The sequence below is a fragment of the Anopheles funestus genome, chromosome 2RL, assembly GCF_943734845.2.
Source record: "Anopheles funestus chromosome 2RL, idAnoFuneDA-416_04, whole genome shotgun sequence".
In the NCBI taxonomy this organism is placed as follows: Eukaryota; Metazoa; Arthropoda; class Insecta; order Diptera; family Culicidae; genus Anopheles; species Anopheles funestus.
The window spans coordinates 56,762,213-56,781,286 of record NC_064598.1 but is presented as its reverse complement, the minus strand read 5'-3'; the positions used below and the strand labels follow the sequence as shown (position 1 = coordinate 56,781,286).

General features: G+C 38.6%; 3 protein-coding genes across 3 annotated transcripts; 2 read left to right on the top strand and 1 right to left on the bottom strand.

Annotated features, from left to right (window-relative positions):
- Positions 1-2,918: 2,918 nt before the first annotated feature.
- LOC125760980 (coiled-coil domain-containing protein 12) lies at positions 2,919-3,657 on the top strand. The gene is made up of 2 exons (XM_049421661.1): positions 2,919-3,183; positions 3,275-3,657. Exons 1-2 carry the CDS (start codon positions 3,050-3,052, stop codon positions 3,633-3,635), a joined length of 495 nt encoding a protein of 164 aa, XP_049277618.1. The 5' UTR covers positions 2,919-3,049; the 3' UTR covers positions 3,636-3,657.
- A 20-nt stretch (positions 3,658-3,677) lies between these two features.
- LOC125760968 (spindle assembly abnormal protein 6 homolog) lies at positions 3,678-5,945 on the bottom strand. Its single transcript, XM_049421628.1, has 3 exons — positions 5,172-5,945; positions 3,927-5,094; positions 3,678-3,841 (listed from the first exon to the last, which is right to left on the bottom strand). The coding sequence occupies exons 1-3, from the start codon at positions 5,427-5,429 to the stop codon at positions 3,735-3,737; spliced, it is 1,533 nt and encodes a 510-aa protein (XP_049277585.1). The 5' UTR covers positions 5,430-5,945; the 3' UTR covers positions 3,678-3,734.
- Positions 5,946-6,041: 96 nt separating this feature from the next.
- Positions 6,042-9,423, top strand: LOC125760966 (zinc finger protein 345-like). The gene is made up of 2 exons (XM_049421624.1): positions 6,042-6,440; positions 6,543-9,423. Exons 1-2 carry the CDS (start codon positions 6,430-6,432, stop codon positions 8,431-8,433), a joined length of 1,902 nt encoding a protein of 633 aa, XP_049277581.1. The 5' UTR covers positions 6,042-6,429; the 3' UTR covers positions 8,434-9,423.
- Positions 9,424-19,074: the final 9,651 nt, after the last annotated feature.

The following is a 19,074-nucleotide window of genomic DNA, read 5'->3' as shown; positions in this document are numbered from 1 at the left end:
GAATCGCTTGTCCATCCCTGAATCCATCAGCATACACGTAGTCATCTCAGTAATTGATCGATTTTTGCGCTCTGCCACGCCGTTGGACTGAGGAGAGTATGGCGTTGTAAACTGTGGCTTTATACCGTTGTCTGTATAAAATTTCCTCAATTGTGTATTGTCGAACTCTCCACCTCCATCAGAGCGAATAAACCGGGGCTTTCTTCCGAAAATGTTTTCTACCCATTGTACGTAGTGCATGATCTTTTCAGCAGCTTCGGACTTCTTCTGCATAAGACAAGTAACAGTAAATCTGCTAAAATCGTCTACAATATGCAACACATACCTGTAGCCGCTTGGTGTTGGTGTCTCCATAGGGCCACATACGTCCGTGTGAACAAGGTCAAGCACCCTAGTTGATTTTCGGTCTATCACTGTTGGAAAGGGGGCTCGGGTTGATTTCCCTTGCAAGCAGCATTCACACACCAACTTCAAACCACAGTCCGTGATTTTCATCCCGGTGCCGAGCTCCTCCTTGTTGATTTTCTCAACAGCTGCCCAATCGCGATGTCCTAAACGCCGATGCCACTGATGTTGGCAGTTCTCGAGGTGTTGGGCATGTACTGCTCTCATTGATGATTCAGTCAAACGTAAGTAGTATTGACCATTGTATCGCACTCCAGTCGCCACGATGGTTCCTTGTACATCGATTACTTTGCAGCCTTCGTAGTCAAAAATTACTTTCATCTTTCTCTTTGCCAAACGATCCACGGAGATTAGATTAGCTTCTAATCCAGGCACATACTTCAGATCGCTAAACGTTATGCGCCGCTCTTTCTGGCTTCCATCAAGTACAGTAATCACAGCACTACCTTCACCTAGAACTCTAGTTTTCTCCCCGTTTGCAAGTGTAATAAAACCTCCAGCAAATTCTTTCAGTTCCGTGAAGATGGCTTTGTCATGACACATGTGCGCGCTCGCACCACTGTCGATTATCCAAGCGTTGCTGCTACCGCCGTTAACAACAAACGCTGTTCCAAGAACAGTGCTCAGTACTGTCTTCGCATTTCCATTGTACTTGTTTTCCTTTTGCTTCTTTTTGCAATTTGCCACAAGATGGCCGGGCTTTTTACAAAAATGACAAAGGCGAGGCGTCCGTTGCCTGTTATTTTCTGCAGAAACATGCGCTTTCTCGTTTCTTTGCGTAGTACCACTACTATCTCGCTCGTTCCTTCGCTGGCTTTCGTCTACAATTTTCGATCGCACTAATTCCACCGAAATGTCGTCATCCGACAAACAATCAAGCGCTGTTACAAGCGTTTCGTACGAAGTAGGTAGGCTACGAAAAATCATGCAGATTTTCGTGTCTTCATCGAGGGATAATCCGGCTGCACTCAAACGATCGAAAAATTCATCTATCTTGAACAAATGCTGCTCTGTGTCGCCATGCTCGTCTAAATTCAATGCACACAGTTTCTTTAGCAAGGAAACCTTCACCGACCGTGTGTTTTTCTCGTGGTACTTTTTCAGAGCATTAAACACATCGTGCGCTGTTTCTTGATTTTTAACTAAAGGGAGCTGGTTGTCTTCAATCGCTAAGATTATGTTCGCTTTTGCGTGTCTATTGTTGGTCTTCCAATCATCATCCGATGTTTCTTTGGGTTTCGAGGAATTTTCTACCACGTCCCATAAATCTTCACGCTGCAGCAAATTTTCTATGCGCACTTTCCACGTGCTCCAGTTTGTCCCATTCAATTTCGGGAACCGTAGCTTTGTGTCCGCCATTGTTCTTTTGCACTACCACTGTAGCTTTTATGCTCGGAAACGCGACCGAGTCCTTTTGCGATGTATACTCGACACTAACCGATCGAATGAACAAATCAAAACTATTTCGTGAATTTTTCACTATAAGCCTCTATCCTGGGCCCATAACCTGTTGAGTTTCGCTTCACAAATAATATAACCATACGCAGTGGATCCGTTCTGGCTCACGGTTTAAGCTCAACTAACCTAGAGTTCTTTATTTGCTATTTACAAGATTGTTACATACATAAAGTTCAAGGTGTGATTTAGTTCAAGGTGTGAACACAGAATGTGTTCACCAAAAGTGACGTTTGAGCGTCGATGCACATTTCAACAATACTCACATCCTCCTTTTGATTAGCATGAAAGTTTCTCAGTTTTTTTTCTTAGTATGGTTTTGTAGTTTAACCGTGGCGCGGTACGTAATGTAGTGTACACTAAATCGAAATTGCGGTTTAATTTGCGTTTGGAATGGACAAAATATTTAAGCAGAAATATTTAAAATCGTATAGCATTCAGTGTTTTGTTTCAAAATAAGTTTTATTGCGTACAACCAGCATCAACGCATATATGCTACAAAGCTTCAGCACTAAAATCTTTTAGCGGCTGTATTTTATCCTCATCAATTCCTTTTTTGTATGCTTCATACATTTGCTTCTGTTTCTGGAAACGTTGTTTTCTTGTTCCGTATTCCTTGAATACATTCCAGTTTGCTTCTATAAATTGGTCCATTTTGCTGTTTTGGAATTGATAGCTGTTTACCTAGCTGGTCTTCCTGGTTCATGAAGTGCTCCTTTACTTTCAATGGCAAGTCTTTATTCATTTGCGTACAAATCGGACACTCCTTCGAAATTGGTGAACATTTACGACAGAATATATGGCCACAAGTTGTTATATAGAATTCTAACTCGCCCGTTGTTCTCTGTTCGTAGCACAGTTCACAAAACACGAACATCTTAGTACTTGAATGAACAGTAATTTAATAGGAGGAAGGAAGACTGCTTTTTGTATCTGTAGAGAGTATTTGCTTTACTGGATCGGTTGGGGTACGAAATATGACAATGATGATTTTTGAATATTATGACATACTGAGTGCGTGAAACAAGCCCGCTACCAATCGCGATCAATCAACATGACATTCAAAATGTCATCTTCATGCTTTGTTTTGTTTTTTCACACTCAGTTGATGTTGTTATATCGCAAAACGAAAGGAATTGTCGCTAATATGCAAGCGTTCCTGCTGTAATTTAGCGAATATTTATCCCAAATGGCAGAAGTAATAGGAAAACTCGAGGAGGAAGCTCTCAAGCGTAAAAATCGTTTGCGGGAATTACGAGGAAAGAGAACAAATGAGGAACAACAGCACAACATCAACGATGAAGAAGGTGTCGCTGTACCTAAGTGAGTAGCGTCTCGTTAGTATAAATTGGCGATATATTAATCTAAATGGAGTTCATATTTTTATACTGTGTGCCATTCGAATTTATTGCAGACCTGTGTTTCGAAATTACAAACCAGAAACTGAAGAATTTCAAGAATCCATGGCAATGGACGATCACGCTGGGATTGTGGAAAAGGAGGTCGGTACGCACCTTAAGATGATGAAAACTCCGATTGTTATTGAAGAAATTGATATTGCTAATCTTGCCCCGCGTAAGCCTGATTGGGATTTGAAAAGGGATGTTTCTAAAAAGTTAGAAAAATTGGAACGTAGAACACAAAAGGCTATCGCTGAACTAATACGCGAGCGGCTGAAAGCCGGACAAGAGCAAGACATATTGCAAGCTGTAAATATTGCAACTTCTGTTGCATCTACCGCGCTACACGATAAGGACAATCCTGATGATCAATAAAAGTTTGCATATTTTTCTATTACGTACTTTGGTCACCATTAACTAATAACTAGTATTTTTTAAAGTGCGTTAGCATGCGTTATAAACAAAATGTATTCTTTATTCTACTTTATTCTGAGGGCGTAAGTTTCTTCCTTGAAAGCCCAACACGGACGTTCCTTCAACGGGCTGATTGTTTGTCATTCTCAGTATCATGTCGTTAATTTCTGTAACGTAGAGCATAACGTACATTGCATATTTTTTGTAAATTGTAAATATTTAGTAAATGATGCCCTGCTTGCAAATACTTACTTTTTCGGTACTTCTCTTCTATTAGATCCGTTGTTTCCTTGAGGCGTCTGACCGTTTCTGCATACTCTTCGTTACAAGATTTATTTTTCACATGTTCTTGCTGTATAGCTACTAATGTATTGCTCAGTTCCATAGTTTGTTTTTCCTTTTCGAGCAGCATTTTCTCTTGACGCATCGCTATTTCGGTACGTAGATCGATTTTGCTTTGCAGTTTGACGTTTTCCTTGTTGAGTTTATTGATAACCGATGAGGCGTTTGCAAGTTCATCGGTCGTTAATTGCAACGCATGCTTTTTAGTGTGGCATATATTTTTCTCTGCTTCTAATTCAGCTTCCAATTCCGACCGTTGCTTTTGGGCAATCTTTAGTTTGCTCTGCATTTCGCTCAGTTGACGTTTTAATTCTGCAACAGTAATCTCGGATCTAGATTCGCGGCTCTGCTGTGATGAAACGCTGGCCTGTAATCGTTCCAATTCTTCCTTGATTTGTGCATTTTGGCCTCGAAGCTTTACATTATCTTCTCGAATGATCTCAAAACGTTTTGTTTCCTGCACCATACGTTCTGTGCGCTCGTAAGTTTCCTGCGTCAGTTGGTCAATTTTCTCTTGCATGCTATGAAGTATAGATTTCAATCGCTTTTCTTCCGCATCCTTGCATTCGTTTAAATTTTTAATAGTTTGATGCAGACGATTAACTTCTTCAGTGTTTCTGTTGAATATCAAATTTTCTTGCTCCCTTATTTTCCCATTTAAGGATATCATTTCTTCCTGCATTTTGCTGATAGTATCATTTTTTGAACTCATCTCAGTCTGATACTTCTGCACTTGTAAGGAGTATGCAGATGTCTGTTCTTGAAGCATTTGAAGTGATTGATTAATGTGAAAAAGTACAGTTTCGGTTGATGCATTTTCCATTGCAAGTAACAAATGTGTTAAATTTTTGAATGAGCTCTTTTCGAAAATTTGCAACATATGGCTATTGTTTTCCGTTACCAGAGCTAGATGTAGCTCTTCTCGTTTGCAACTATCAAGAATTTTGATTAGATGATCAACAAACCCTTGGAATGTTACATGCAGCGATTGTTCTGTTCTTATCTGTTCGTATGATGCGTTGTCGATGGTGCTAATGAACATTCTGGAATGATCGTTTACTTGAGTCATTCTTATTTGCTGCAAAAAGAAATAACAAAGTAGAACATTTTATTTATTAAAGTGTCTTGTTTCAACCGCAGCAAATCGTGACATACTATCAGATTTTGAAGATCAATTTGCTCAACTAATATGTAAAACATTTGCTGTTTGCGCATTGCAACACTCTCGATGTTTATCCGCAAAGGTACAACGGGAAATAGCACTTTAACACATCGCCTAAGATTGTGATCGATAAATTTATTATCAAACTGCGATGCCTTATGCATTTTGTAAACGAAATATTTGCAACTGAATTGGACGCTGGCGTTCTTTTTGTTTACGTACCAATAAACCGTTTGACATTTCGATTTCATATTTTTTTCTCTAGGTATACACACAAGAGGTGATCTTGACAGCCATTCGCAGGTCACAGGGTGACATATATGAATTTCAGTATGCTAATGTTATTTTTAAAGATCAATTGCATGTTAATAAAATTAAAAAAAAAATTGGCAACTTCAAGATTTCATTAACAGAAAAATACAAAAAAAGAACAAACATAAAACCATATCATAACACTATTACAGTATCATGACATTTCCTCGAATTCGAACCACCGTCAATGGCAGAATTTAAAATGGAAAATGAATATGATGAGAATAAGCCAACATAGGAGGAGGAAATGCTCAGGAAACTAACAACGCTTAATATATTAAAGGATAGGGTGAAATAGAGTTGAAGTTGAAAAAGTGTAGAAGCTTCAGCGATCCCCGAATTTCCCCACATTTAGATTTTTTGTTTTGCTTGGTTAGAACGGCCAGGCCGTTTTCAGACTTATTTTACCACGTAGCAAGATAGTCAGTCCTTGCTACGGAGCGACGGTCCGGATGGGATTTGAATCCCGGTCCTGTCGTGTGGATGGGGTAGGTTTATTACATACACCACCGGGCCAGTCCACACATTTGGGTTTTTAAATATTAAAAAAATTTGTGTTGATATTGATTCTAGAACTCGCATTACGCCTGACCAATAAAAACTCAATCACTTTTGCACATAATTTCTGAAGTCATGCGAACGCTTTTGCTCAGCGTTCAAGACGAAATCCGACTCGGATACATCTAACCTGTATATATGTTGACTTTTAATTTGTAAAAATAGAAAATGTCAAAGTGACAACCGAAAAAGACAACAACAGAAAAAAAACGAACTAACAGAAGCTTGGTAAACGCTCTGCTATTTACATTTGCAATATCTTATCACCGTTTTTTCTGTTACTATTGGAAAAGACCAATCGGTTTGTTTCGTTCACTAGATTAACAACTTCGATTGATGTATGAGAGGCAATTGCAGGCGTGTGAACAACAGTGATACACAATGATTCTCCGGTAAGTACGGAATAGGTGTTAGGTGATCTACATTAAGCAAGTCTGTTGAACCGATTTATGTTGTATATTTGGATTAAATATGATCTATTCATTAAATTGCAGGCAATTTGTTACTGGTAGTAACGCTGTGGAAGAAATTTACATTGTAAAATCGGAATGTCCGACTTTTGTTAACGAAACTATAGAAAACGGGAGTGAACCTTCTTGTGATTTACAAGATACAGCTGAACAGTGTGTTTTGACAATCATCGAGGCAACAGCTGTTGTTAACAGGAGAACCGACACAAGCGTTACCATAGCGAATTCGGATACAAATGCGGTTTCAATTGTAAAACAATGCAGTGAGCAACCAAATGAAGTATCTTCCCAAATTCAATTGTCTTCTGATAAAAACATTTGCCAGCTGTGCATGGTTAACTTTGATTCGATCGCTATGTTGAAACAGCATCTAAATAAGGACCATCATCACATGTTGCCTTTCAGGTGCAAATCATGTGCCTCCAGGGAAATAAAAAACGTTTTACTGTTGAACAAACATTTTTCCCAACACGATCGCAACAAATTATACAAATGTAGTTATTGCGAAGCAAGATTTGAAAGTGCAATGCGTCGTTCAGTACATCAACGTCGGTTCCATCAAGAGATGGTGAGCATTGATTCTAGTGTAGGACGATACACGTGTCGATATTGTGAGAAGCGATTTGTAGGAAAAGCGAACTTTGATCGTCACGAGCGTAATCATGACAAACAGCTGGCTCTGTCCGGTGAGGCGAATATTTTCGACTTTTTGTATCATTGTTACGTGTGTAGTAAACAATTCACCTCCAAGCATGCACTTAACGAGCATTTAATTGTGCATGTTGATCGTTTACCTTTTCGCTGCGGTCAATGCGTATCGACAAGCGTGATAATATCATCCGTGCGCTCGTTAAACAAACATGTTGCGCTGCATATAGAGAAGAAGCCCATTAAATGTATCTATTGTGCAGAAACCTTTATAACTGTTCAGGAATGCGAAACACACGAAAGGCTTAGTCATGTAGAACTACATCTACTACCTAGTGAGCACAGTGCTGCAAAGAAAGAAGAAGAAAATGAATCCCTGCAGGGTTGTAGAAGCCAGCTAAACAATCACAATCACACCAGTGGAGGAACGTTTCGGTACGAGTGTTCCTTTTGCAATAAGTCTTATTCACTTTTAAGCACTTTACGGAGGCATGAAAATGTTCACACAGGAAACAAACAGTTCATATGCAAAATATGTGGCAAAATTTTTAAAAAGTCATCTTGTCTCTCACAGCACGAACGTATCCATTTGGACGACGTTCCATACAAATGCAGCTACTGTGGTAAAGGTTTCAAGGAAACAATTCGTTTGATTGAACATAGGCGTATACACACGGGAGAAAAACCTTTTCAGTGTGATCATTGCTCGATGCGATTTCGCTTAAAATCGTTGCTTAAAGCACATGCTGTAAAGTGCACCATCAAACAGATTGCTCCTGCTCAAGATGTTCAATGCGAACATTGTGAACTTGTGTTTCCTAGCAACTGTTTGCTTATCATGCATGCCATGGACTCGCATTCGCAGCACATGTCCGTAGAAAACAAATGTAGGTATTGTGATATGAAGCTAAAACCTGGTAAGGGTTTATTGGAACACGAACTGCAACATCGCGAACCCGGCGTAATTGAATGTAAGCAATGCGGCCGAATCTTTAAACAGCGGTCTAACCTGAGGCGCCATCAACGACTTCACACTATGAACGCCATGCCGTACAAGTGTGACATGTGTGATAAGTCATTTTCACAGTTAAGTACGATGAATGCCCACAGACGGGTGCATACTGGAGAGAAACCTTACAAGTGTGAGCTATGTGGGAAAAGTTTTCAACACACCTCTACCAAAAACCGCCATGTGCGATCACATTATAAGCCGAGCAGTAAATTATTTTTAGCATGTGCAAGTGACAGAAATGCACAAGCAGTGTAAAACATGCTTCCTAGAGCTCAACATTTTACATTTGGAATCAAACAACGTAAGATGTGCTAGGTATACCTGAATTCACCTTTGAGTTTCGCGCACCAACGATTGTAATGACTAAAAATAAGATAAGGATAGAATCACCAATTTAGTAGAACATTGAAATCAAGTAGGTAAAGCAATATTGTAATCCATCAATGCTCGACAGCTCTTTCTGCGTAGACTTCCATTATATTGTTTCACCATCATCAGGAGTTGATAATCAACTTTAAATCCGTAATTATTTCTGTTTGACTTACCGTGTTACTGAGCAGTCAATTAATTGATTTGGTTTAACAATGCCTTTTTCATTTTTATTATTTAAATTTCATAACAATAGTTTAATGGAAACGCATTAGCCCACATTTCAGTAAATGCAACAAATAAAAAATAGAACATATCTTAAGTTTTTTGTAGTATAGAAAAAAAAGATCGGTAGTAGTACAAGAGATGTTTACATTGTTTATAGAACTTTAACTTGCCTCTCAATATATACTTTGTTATTCAAGTTTTCCACAATACTTCTTGTATGGACATTCGTGATCTATTTCATCGATGAACAGTTTCGAATGAAAATTCAATATTTGGCTCATACTTGGAAGAATCGCTGCTAAGAAACGAAGATAAATTCTCGCTGTGTTTGTTAGTGTTGTTGGTCCGTATGCCAAACAATCATCCGGCGATCTTGATTCTTGATCAGTTTTTGCTTTCCTGGACTTTATTTATCCTTAGCAGAATATTCAGTATTGATGTGATTTGATACACGGTTCTGTCATGTCACCACATGTCCAATGGGTCACGAATCCACATGTCCACCGGGTCACCCTTTTTCATTATACAGTAATGTATTGTTTCTCACGTTGAATTATTAAATGTGAAATATAATACAACATAAAATATAACCAGCAAATAAAACGTATTTTTCGGTAGACTCGACTCAGCAAAAACATAAATAATTAAGATTGAACATGATAGTTCTATTGCTCATAATATCAAAAGTTTACAAGGGAATTTTTGGCCACTAGCGGCCTTCAAAAATTAACTGGCAAGCCCAAAACCATACGAAAAAAATACTACAGAAAAATAAAAGAGAATGCAGGTCGATCAAACTAATTGATGATGATGATGACAGTGTAGGAGCGCAGCAAATATTGGACGTGCCTCTTCAAGTGGTACTGACTAACTAACTTTATTGAATCATATCATTGCTTCTTCATATGTACGGGGTTCGTAATACTCCTGGGTGATTAAAATCCTTTTACTTGTTGATTTTCTTACCATTCCAGTTGTTTCTCGGAAACGCTGAGGTGGTACACCCTTTGTGCTACGGGATGATCGTCTAACCGTCAGCTCGTCAGCTGACCGCCGTTATCATCACCGTTATCTTCGTTTGGAGTATCGTACATACTGGAATCCGTATTCATTAGCTCCTCCTCAACCATCGTTTCATCGGCGCTGTCTTCTTCAGATTCTATACCATTAGCATCATGAACAGAATCGACATTGAATTGTCGATCATCGCCAAACTCGTACTCAATGATTTGAGGATTCCCTTTTTTTGAACGATTGGACATCTCATGTTCCTCCATTTCGATAAATTTCGCATCCCGACTGAGAGTTATCTTGTTGGTAGTAGGATCTACAAAACGAAACGCTTTATGGTTATCAGCATATCCTACAAACAGAAGCTTTTTCCCTTTTGGATCTAGTTTCTTGCGCTTCTCAGTTGGTACGTGCACAACAGCTGAGCATCCAAACATATGCAGGTTGCTGTAGTCCGGTTGCTTTCCGTACCATAATTCAAACGGCGTCTTCGCGAGAGACCTTGATGGCGCAATGTTTTGGAGATATACTGCTGCATTGATTGCTTCGGCCTAAAAACGATATTCTAATTTCGCATCTAGGTCTGGAAAACGTCACATTTCTTGATAGTAATTCCCTTCGCCAAGCCTTCACGAACAACTCGCTGGATTGCATTAGGGTCCCGGTGCCCTAGCTTGCGAACAGAAATCAAATTAGATTCTAAATTAGGGACATAATACACGTCGCTTAGGGTAATCTTCCGTTGATCTCCTTTTTCGTCATAGCAGTACAATCGACCTGAACCGACACCCTTGACAATTGTCTCATTGCCGTCGGCCAGAGTGATGCTCATATCTGTGTTTTGTTTGAGCTCATCAAAGAATGCTCGATCGCAACACATATGAGAGGTAGCGCCAGAGTCGACTATCCAAGTCGTCATTTGCTTCTGGTTTTGGGATACCTCGCCTGCTGAGAATGAAAATTCAGATGATTTTGCTACTTTACCCTTAGGCTTGTGCTTCATCGATTCTCCTCGTCCACCGGATGCAGAAAAACTTTCCTTTTTCCTCGAATAATCATACATCGCACTGGAAGGTGTTCCGTTATTCGTTCCCATCGGACAATCACGTTTCATGTGACCGGGCTTTCGACATCGATGATACGTAAACTTCTTTTCAGGACCAACACGTAAGATAGATTCGCTTTGTTGAGATTTTTCCATTCTCTTCTGCGCTTCATCTAACAACTAACTTTTCACCAATTCCATGGTCAGGTCGTCGTCCGAACGAGTTTCCAACGTCGTTGTGAGATGATCGTAAGATTCTGGCATACTCTTTAGAACCATGGCCACTTTCAAGTTCGCATTCAGTTCCTGGCCCGCGTTCATTAGACTTGAAAACAGTTCATCCATTCGAAACAAATGTGCCTCCATGTCACTGCTTTCGTCGTACTCCGCCTTGCAGAGTTTCTTCAGGAGTGACACCTTGGTTGACATCGTCGTTTTTTGATGATGGTTCTTGATTCCCACGTACCTTTGGCCGTCTTGCACTCACGGATCAAAGGGTGTTGGCAGTCATCCATAAAGTTATGCAGTTTAAACAGAAGCTCGTGTTGCCGCTTTACTTGTACTAATCGGAAAGAAAGACTTTATTTCAGTGTTGCCTAAAGTAAAGAAGTACAGTAGAGTCCATGAACGAATACATTACAGGGTTTGCTATCCTAACACGCCCGCTCAAACACTGCACTCGGACAACCCAAGACTGACACACAGTTTTCTGAAAGCTGGAGCAGGAAGACCCTTCGTTAAAATATCTGCTTCTTGCTTTTCTGTTGGAACATAGTCTATCTCGATGTTACCCTTTTCTACCAGTTCTCGCACATAAAAATGTTTCACATCGATATGCTTCATACGCCCTGAATCCTTCTGATTCTTAATAATTTTAATAGTGGACTGGTTATCCTCATGAAAACAAACTGGATGATCTATATTCAATCCTAAATCTTCTAAAATTCGTATTAACCACTGACTATGGCGTACAGCACTGCATAGAGCTACCAATTCGGCCTCTGTTGATGACAAAGATACTGTCGCTTGTTTCTTTGTATTCCAACTTATGGTTGCCCCAAACATTTTGAAAAGTCCACCAGATATAGAACGACGATCTACAATATCATTTGCCCAATCAGCATCTGTATAAACTTCTAATATGTATTGGCGCATCATTATTTCCGTGATAGATTAGTCCATAGTCCAATGTACCTTTTACGTAACGTAGAATACGACGCAGATGTACCCAATGTTCATCTGTGGGACATGCCTGAAACTGACTAAAATAGTTTGCAGCAACAGCTAAATCCGGTCTGGATGTTAACGCTACATACATTACGCAACCTACGAGTTCGCGATATGGATGAGTAGTCCTGTTACATTCGTTTCCTTTTTGTAATTTGAGTCTACACTCAATCGGTGTGGCAATAGGTCGGCAATCTTCCATTCCAAAACGACAAAGTAAGCTTTCCAAATATCTACGTTGAGAGATTCGCATAATCCTCTTGTCAGGATTTCTTTCTATTTTCATGCCGAGAAAATTTCTTACTTCACCTACATCTGTCATTTCAAATTCTTTTGCCAGACAGGCCTTTACTGTCTTCACCATTTTCTCAGATGAGCTAACTAACAAGATATCATCTACGTAGATGAGAATGATCACCAGTATTTTGCCAGAGCCACGTGTATACAAACAAAGATCATTTACGCTTCTAATGAAACCAAGTCTATGTACAAACTCATCAAATCGTTCATTCCATTTTCGCGACGCTTGTTTTAATCCGTAAATAGAGCGATTCAGACGGCATACTAAACCTTCACCTTTTTCAAACCCTTTTGGCTGTTGCATGTATAAGTTATGTAATTCGTGGTCGATTACTAACAAAAAAATAATTTTTATTTTATTTTTCTTTTTAATTTATTTGGGAGACACCTTTGCCTGCGACTGTAGCCTAAAGACTGAAGCTTGGTTCCTATCTGGCCCTAATTTATAATAGATTTCCTACGCACTCAGCGTTTTACCACTCAGCCAATCGCGGTCCCTCGATGTCGTCATCTCGCCATCGACTTCCTGGTGGTTCCTTCGTTCGTTCCTGAGGGCTGTCTTCCGGTTGTGGGGTTGTGCTATCACTTGCTACGATGGCGACCCCACGCTGTACCGTTGAGCGTTGCTACCGCGGTGGCGACCTCACGATCGTTGCTACCATGGTGGCGACCCTTCGTTGTAGATCAGGCTGGTAACACGAGTATCCTGTGTCTGCCTGACTTCCGAGGTGGAGCGAATGAGTCGACCGTTGGAATGTGTGACCAACGTCGGTGTTGCATCGTCATGTTAGAACATGTCTGGCTGTGGTATCTGCGTAACGCCTCCCCCCTAAGATTCGTCATTCGTCCTCGATTGACCTATGTGCATTGCGAATCTCGGAAGTTGTACTGTCTTTTTCTTCGGGGTGATTTTGGCTGGAGTGTTGGATGTCATCTCGATTGGTCGTTCTTCGATTCTTATGATCTGCGGTAATACCCTTGTTGGATTTTTCCTCTTTAGTATGAATATTTTGTATGCAAAGCATATTCCCAACAGAAGGATGATTGTGCCGATGATGATTGCGTATTCATCGTGATGTAGGTACTTGCTCATTTCTTGCAGTTTTGTTATCTTCCGCATGTTATCGATTTCGATACGATCGAACTCGTTGTTCGTTATGGGTTGCTTAATCGTGTGCATCGCTTTTCCATACATGGGTGCTAGGTATTCTCCGACATATGATCGTTGTGGCTTCTTCGTAAACGTGACGTTTTTAATCGTTATTGAACAGTCTTCTAACTCGATGATTGTTGGTTCGCTTACTGTTCGATTTTGTCCACAAGAATCAGTTATGAGAACGTTGTCGTTAGTGTCAACCAAGATTATGCCCCTGATTACTTCTTTAAAACGGACAGTTTTCTCTCGTCGTGTAGTTCGACATTTGGGAGTACGGTGCGTCAGCATGTTGAAAATGCATTCATCTGTGATTGGTAGGTTGTTGTCACAAATGTTACAGGCTGATGTTTGTGCATAGATGTCATCGCCGAATTTCGTCACCAGGTTGAAAGGGATGTCCACTGTTGAGCCGTTCATGTTAACTGCTTCCAGGTTGATAAGGTCGTAGACATTTTCTGTTAACTTGGGAACTTTTATCAGGATGATGATGTTGTTGCCGTCTAGTGAAACGCTGCTTTTTACGTATTGAAATATCTCATCTAAATAGCTGATTCCTACTTTTTGTTTCCTGAGTTGTTCAAAAATGAATATTTTTTCCTCGCTAGAGATAATGTTTTTGTTTAAAAGGTTGTTCTTGGCGAAAGCGATTTGTTCTTCTATATCTTCGATTATCTCAATTATTTGATCAGTTACGAATATGAGGTTAATGATTTCAAGATCGTTTTTATTTTCCTGCATTGCTTCCTGTATTTCATTGCTTTGATTTTTAATTTTGTTGATTGCGATAGATGCATTGTTTATCCTATCTTGTAAAATTGTATTAATTTTGATTTGTCTTTCTTGATTATCGATTATATTATTATTTGTGCTTTCTATTGCCTTTATGCTTTGTTCAATCATTGTAAGATCCTCACTATCTGGATTTCCTGCAATGAATTTAATTGCTGTTCCTAACATATTGATAAGTGCTCGCTTTTGTCTTTTTTTGCTTGTTAGGGCATTCAACTTTTCCTTGGCTTTTCCTATTTTTGCCGTAAGAGTGTCCATAATATGATCTGTTACTTCAAATGATTTAGAACATTTTTCTATGTTACCGATTTCTTTGTCAATCTGCTTCATGTTGATGTGGTGTATTATTCTGTTGTATCCTACTTGAATCCTTGCCGTTCCAATTTTGAAAGCTATTATTCCATTATTGCCTGTTACTTCCTTATACGTGTTGGCTTTTACTTGGGTGATCACGTACAGTCTGTAATTGGAATTTAGAACGTTTTAGTGTTTAATTCGATCTTTGTGAATTTTAACATTATTTGTATCTTCAAATGTCAACCTATTGTTTTTGTTGACGGTTATTGTTTTGAATGGATGCTTGTCCTTAGTTTGTCTTTGAGCTATTTTTACATATTTTGTTTCGCCAGATATGAGAGTAATAGGTGTTTCATTATTTTTGTTTCGTTCCTCATATTTATGTTTTCTCTTATTTAGCTCTATTCGGACTGCTGATTGAAGTTGTTTGCTCTTTTCTAAGATTTCTTCTGTGTCAGTAGTGTTAGTGGTATTAAAGATTAAATCTCTAGGTTTCTTTTTAGTTGATTCATGAAATGTATTGTTATAGATATCAATTGCAATGTTAATATGATCGATTAGGGTTAAGTTAGTGAATTTTGATTTGGTGGTTCGAAAGATTTCTATGAGTGTTGAGTGAAAGCGTTCGACAATGCCATTAGTGTTTGAGCTACTTGCGAAATGAATTTCAATCCCTAACTCATTTAGGAATCCCGTGATATCGATGGATCTAAAGGTGGGTTCTTGGTCGCAAATGATCATTGATGGTCTACCGAATTGTCGAATATGTTCCGAAATTGCGATTTTTACGTCAACGATAGTTCTTGTTGCAAGGGGTATCGCATTGGCAAATTTTGAAAATGAATCGACAATTGTTAGCCATTTCTGTCCTTTTAGAAAGAAAACGTCCATGTGGATGCGATCAAATGGTTTCTGTCCAAAGGTACTCTTATGGATCAACTTGGGTGGTTTCCTGTTGTACTTGGCTCTTTTGCAGGTGTCGCATGCATTACAGAAAATTTTAACTTTGCGATCTATCTGTGGGAAAAAATATTTCTGCAAAATTTGGATCTTATTTTCTTTAGGTCCTCTGTGGCCAAAATTGTGTGTTTCTCTCACAATCTCGTCTTGTTCAACCTCCATTCGAACATCTTCCAACAATGTTTCTGAAAAGAAGACTTTAAATATTCGATTAGATGAAAAATATTTTTTAAATGTTTCCTGTATCAGCTGGATCAGCGAAATAGGTGCTTTGAGGCAATTAATTCCTCTTGGATTTAATTTCTGTTTGAAGATTTCGACGATGTTGCTTTCGTTGTATTGACTTCTTACTACCGTGTGTCTGTGGAATTTTGGAAATATTTGTTCGTATGCGGCCATTTCCATATCTGCAATACTGAAAATAATTTGATTTCTAAACATATTAATTGGTTTCTCAGTGTGTCGTATGAAATAATCGTCACTTGTGTCGGCGGAATGTACCGTCGTACCATCGCTTTCAGGTGTATTATCTTCATCTGAATGTGAGTTTACATTTATTTCTTCCGGTCTAATTCTTGATAGAGCGTCTGCCACTATGTTTTGTTTACCAGGCTTATAAATTATCTCGTAGTCAAATTCTTCAAGAGCTAGCCTCCATCTGATTATTTTGTTATTTGCATTTGATAGGCTATAAGTAAGGGGTTGATGGTCAGTGTACAGTTTGAATTTTCTACCGTAAAGATAAGGTCTGAAGTGTTTGACCGCCCATACTATTGCTAAAAGTTCTTTTTCCGTAGTTGAATATCTTTCTTCTGTTTTGTTTAAAGTTCTCGAGGCGTATGCCACTGGTCGATCTTTACTTATTGGTCCTTGTGAAAGTACTGCTCCGATTGCAAAATCGCTAGCGTCTGTTGTCAAAATGAAATCTTTTGTGAAATCTGGATATATTAAAATGGGGTCCAATGTTAAAATCTTTTTACATTTTTCGAAACATTCTTTGACTTCCGGTGATTTCTGTATCTTTTCTTAACAAATTTGTCAAAGGTTTAACCAATTTAGCAAAATCTTTTATAAATCTTCTATAGTATCCTAGGATACCTAAAAATTGTCTTAAATCTTTTTCTGTTCGAGGTACCGGCCATGTGCTTATCGCGTCTATTTTATCACGATTGGGCTTTACTCCCTCTTTTGTAACAGTGTGTCCTAAAAATTGTACTTCTTTCCTAAGAAATTCGCATTTGTTAAGTTGTATTTTATGGTTGGCTTCTTTTAGTTTTTCGAAAATTTTTCCCAAATCTATTGTGTGTTGTTGAAGTGATGGTGAAAAAATTATCACATCATCCATGTATACGAAACAACATTTTCCGATTTGATCCCTAAGGATACAATCCATTACTCGTTGGAAGGTTGCCGGGGCGTTTTTTAGTCCAAACGGCATCCTGGTGAACTCATATTTTCCGCAGCTCACTGAAAAAGCCGTTTTTTCAACATCTTCCTCGTCGAGTTGAATCTGATGGAATCCTGATGCTAAATCAATAGTAGAAAAATAGCATGCCCTACCTAGTTTGTCTAGGATGTCAGTTATTTCTGGAATAGGATATTTGTCATTAATTGTCTTTTCGTTAAGTTTCCTATAGTCAATTACTAAACGAAATTTCTTTTCGCCCGATGCGTCGACTTTCTTCGGAACAACCCAAACAGGTGAGGTGTAAGGTGATATTGATTCTCTGATGATGCCGTCATTTAACATTTTTCTCACTTGCTTCTGGACTTCTTCTTCGAAAATTTGTGGGTATCTGTATGATTTGGTATGGATTGGGATATTGTCTGCTGTTCGAATTTTGTGTTTAATTTTATGCGTGAAAGACAGTTTTGTATCTTCAGCATATAGGATATCTTTATATTTTCTTATTATTTTTGACAGTGCTTCCTTCTCTTCTGAATTCATATGGTCACTTCTTAGGTTTATATTGGGAAAACATTTCTGTTCATTATTCTGCTGTTCAAAAATATCGCATTCTTTTATTGTATTTTCAATTATTTCACTATTGTTTATCAGGCAGGATGGTGAATCTGATTCCTTTCTGATCGCAATAACAGAAGTTCCGTTTCTAGCTCGGTACAACCCTGGGAGAATCGTAAAGTGTTTAAGTTTCCGTTCCTCTTCTACTAGGAAGTCCCTATCGCCTGTTGTTTTTATTTTTATGAATTGGTATTTTTCGTCATTGAAGTTGATTATCTGATTACTTGGAAATTTCTTTTTAAGAGAGAATGTTTTTCGTCCAATTTTAAGTGAATTTTCTTTTATATTTAATTTTGCATTTAAGTCTCGAAGTGTTTCATATCCTATGAGTCCATCAAAGAAGTTGTGAAATTTATATACGAAAAATTTCACTTTTTTCTTTATCGCAAAAATGTCAAAAGATGCAGATTTCGTTATATTGTGTGTACCATTTATGTTTGTAACCGTGTTATTTTCGTTTTTGCAATTTTCTATCTTTACGTGCTGTGGTGCAATATAATTTTTATTAGCGCCAGTATCAATTAGGAATTTTAAAGTTCCTTTGGTTGTAACCAGTTCTAAAAATGGTAAAAAATTGTTGTTTATTATTTTCTTTTTTTTCCTATTTGATCCATCTGAAAATTTATTTCTTCAGATAGAAGGTATTCATTTTCGTCCGAGTCAATTTCGAGATATTGATTATTGTTCGGTGGTTCGTCATCCAAATCGTCTTCTATATCGGATCTAACCTCATTGCTGTTTATTTGTCCCTTTGATCGGTGTGTTTTCATTGACACATCTTCGCTTATCGGATTGGTTTTGAATTTTCCTGAGTCTGGTTTAGAATCCTTATTTGGTTTGTATTCCTTGCTTGTTTTATATTCTGGTTTCTTATGTAAGCCAGATGTAGAAGGCTGATTTAAGATTTTCTTCGTATCCAACGGTTTGAAATTTTGCTTTTCCAACCGTTGACGGTAAGCCGCGTTTGAGTACTGCATTGCGTACGTATACGCTTCCTCTAACGATTCGGGCTTGTGGCTTCTGACAATCATAGATAGATTATCACTAAGTCCGTCCACGTACCTTGTAGTAGAAATAAGTTCCACTAAAGCGTTGATTTGTTTTGTGGCACCCTTCAACTCTTCGGTTGCGTTTGCCGTGCTCTTTATAGCAGTGTCGATCTCTTTTATTTTTCCATAATATTCTGAGATTGACTTTTTTCCCATCGTTATGTAGAATAACGACTGGATATGGGATGCAAGGTCCCGTTTATCCCCATAGGAATGGAGTAGAACGTCCTTGATTTCCTCCCATTTTTTTGGATTTCCGGCTGCGATCAAGATCTCTCGCGCCTCTCCAATTATTTTGCTTTTAATAGTTCGTACCAGTTGCGGATACATTGGTTCATTTTCGAACCCTTCGAATAGTTTCAGGGAGTCTTCCACCTCCTGAATCCATGCTAATGTTTCTCTCTTTTTCCCACTGAAAGTTGAGAGATGTTTTATTGGGTCT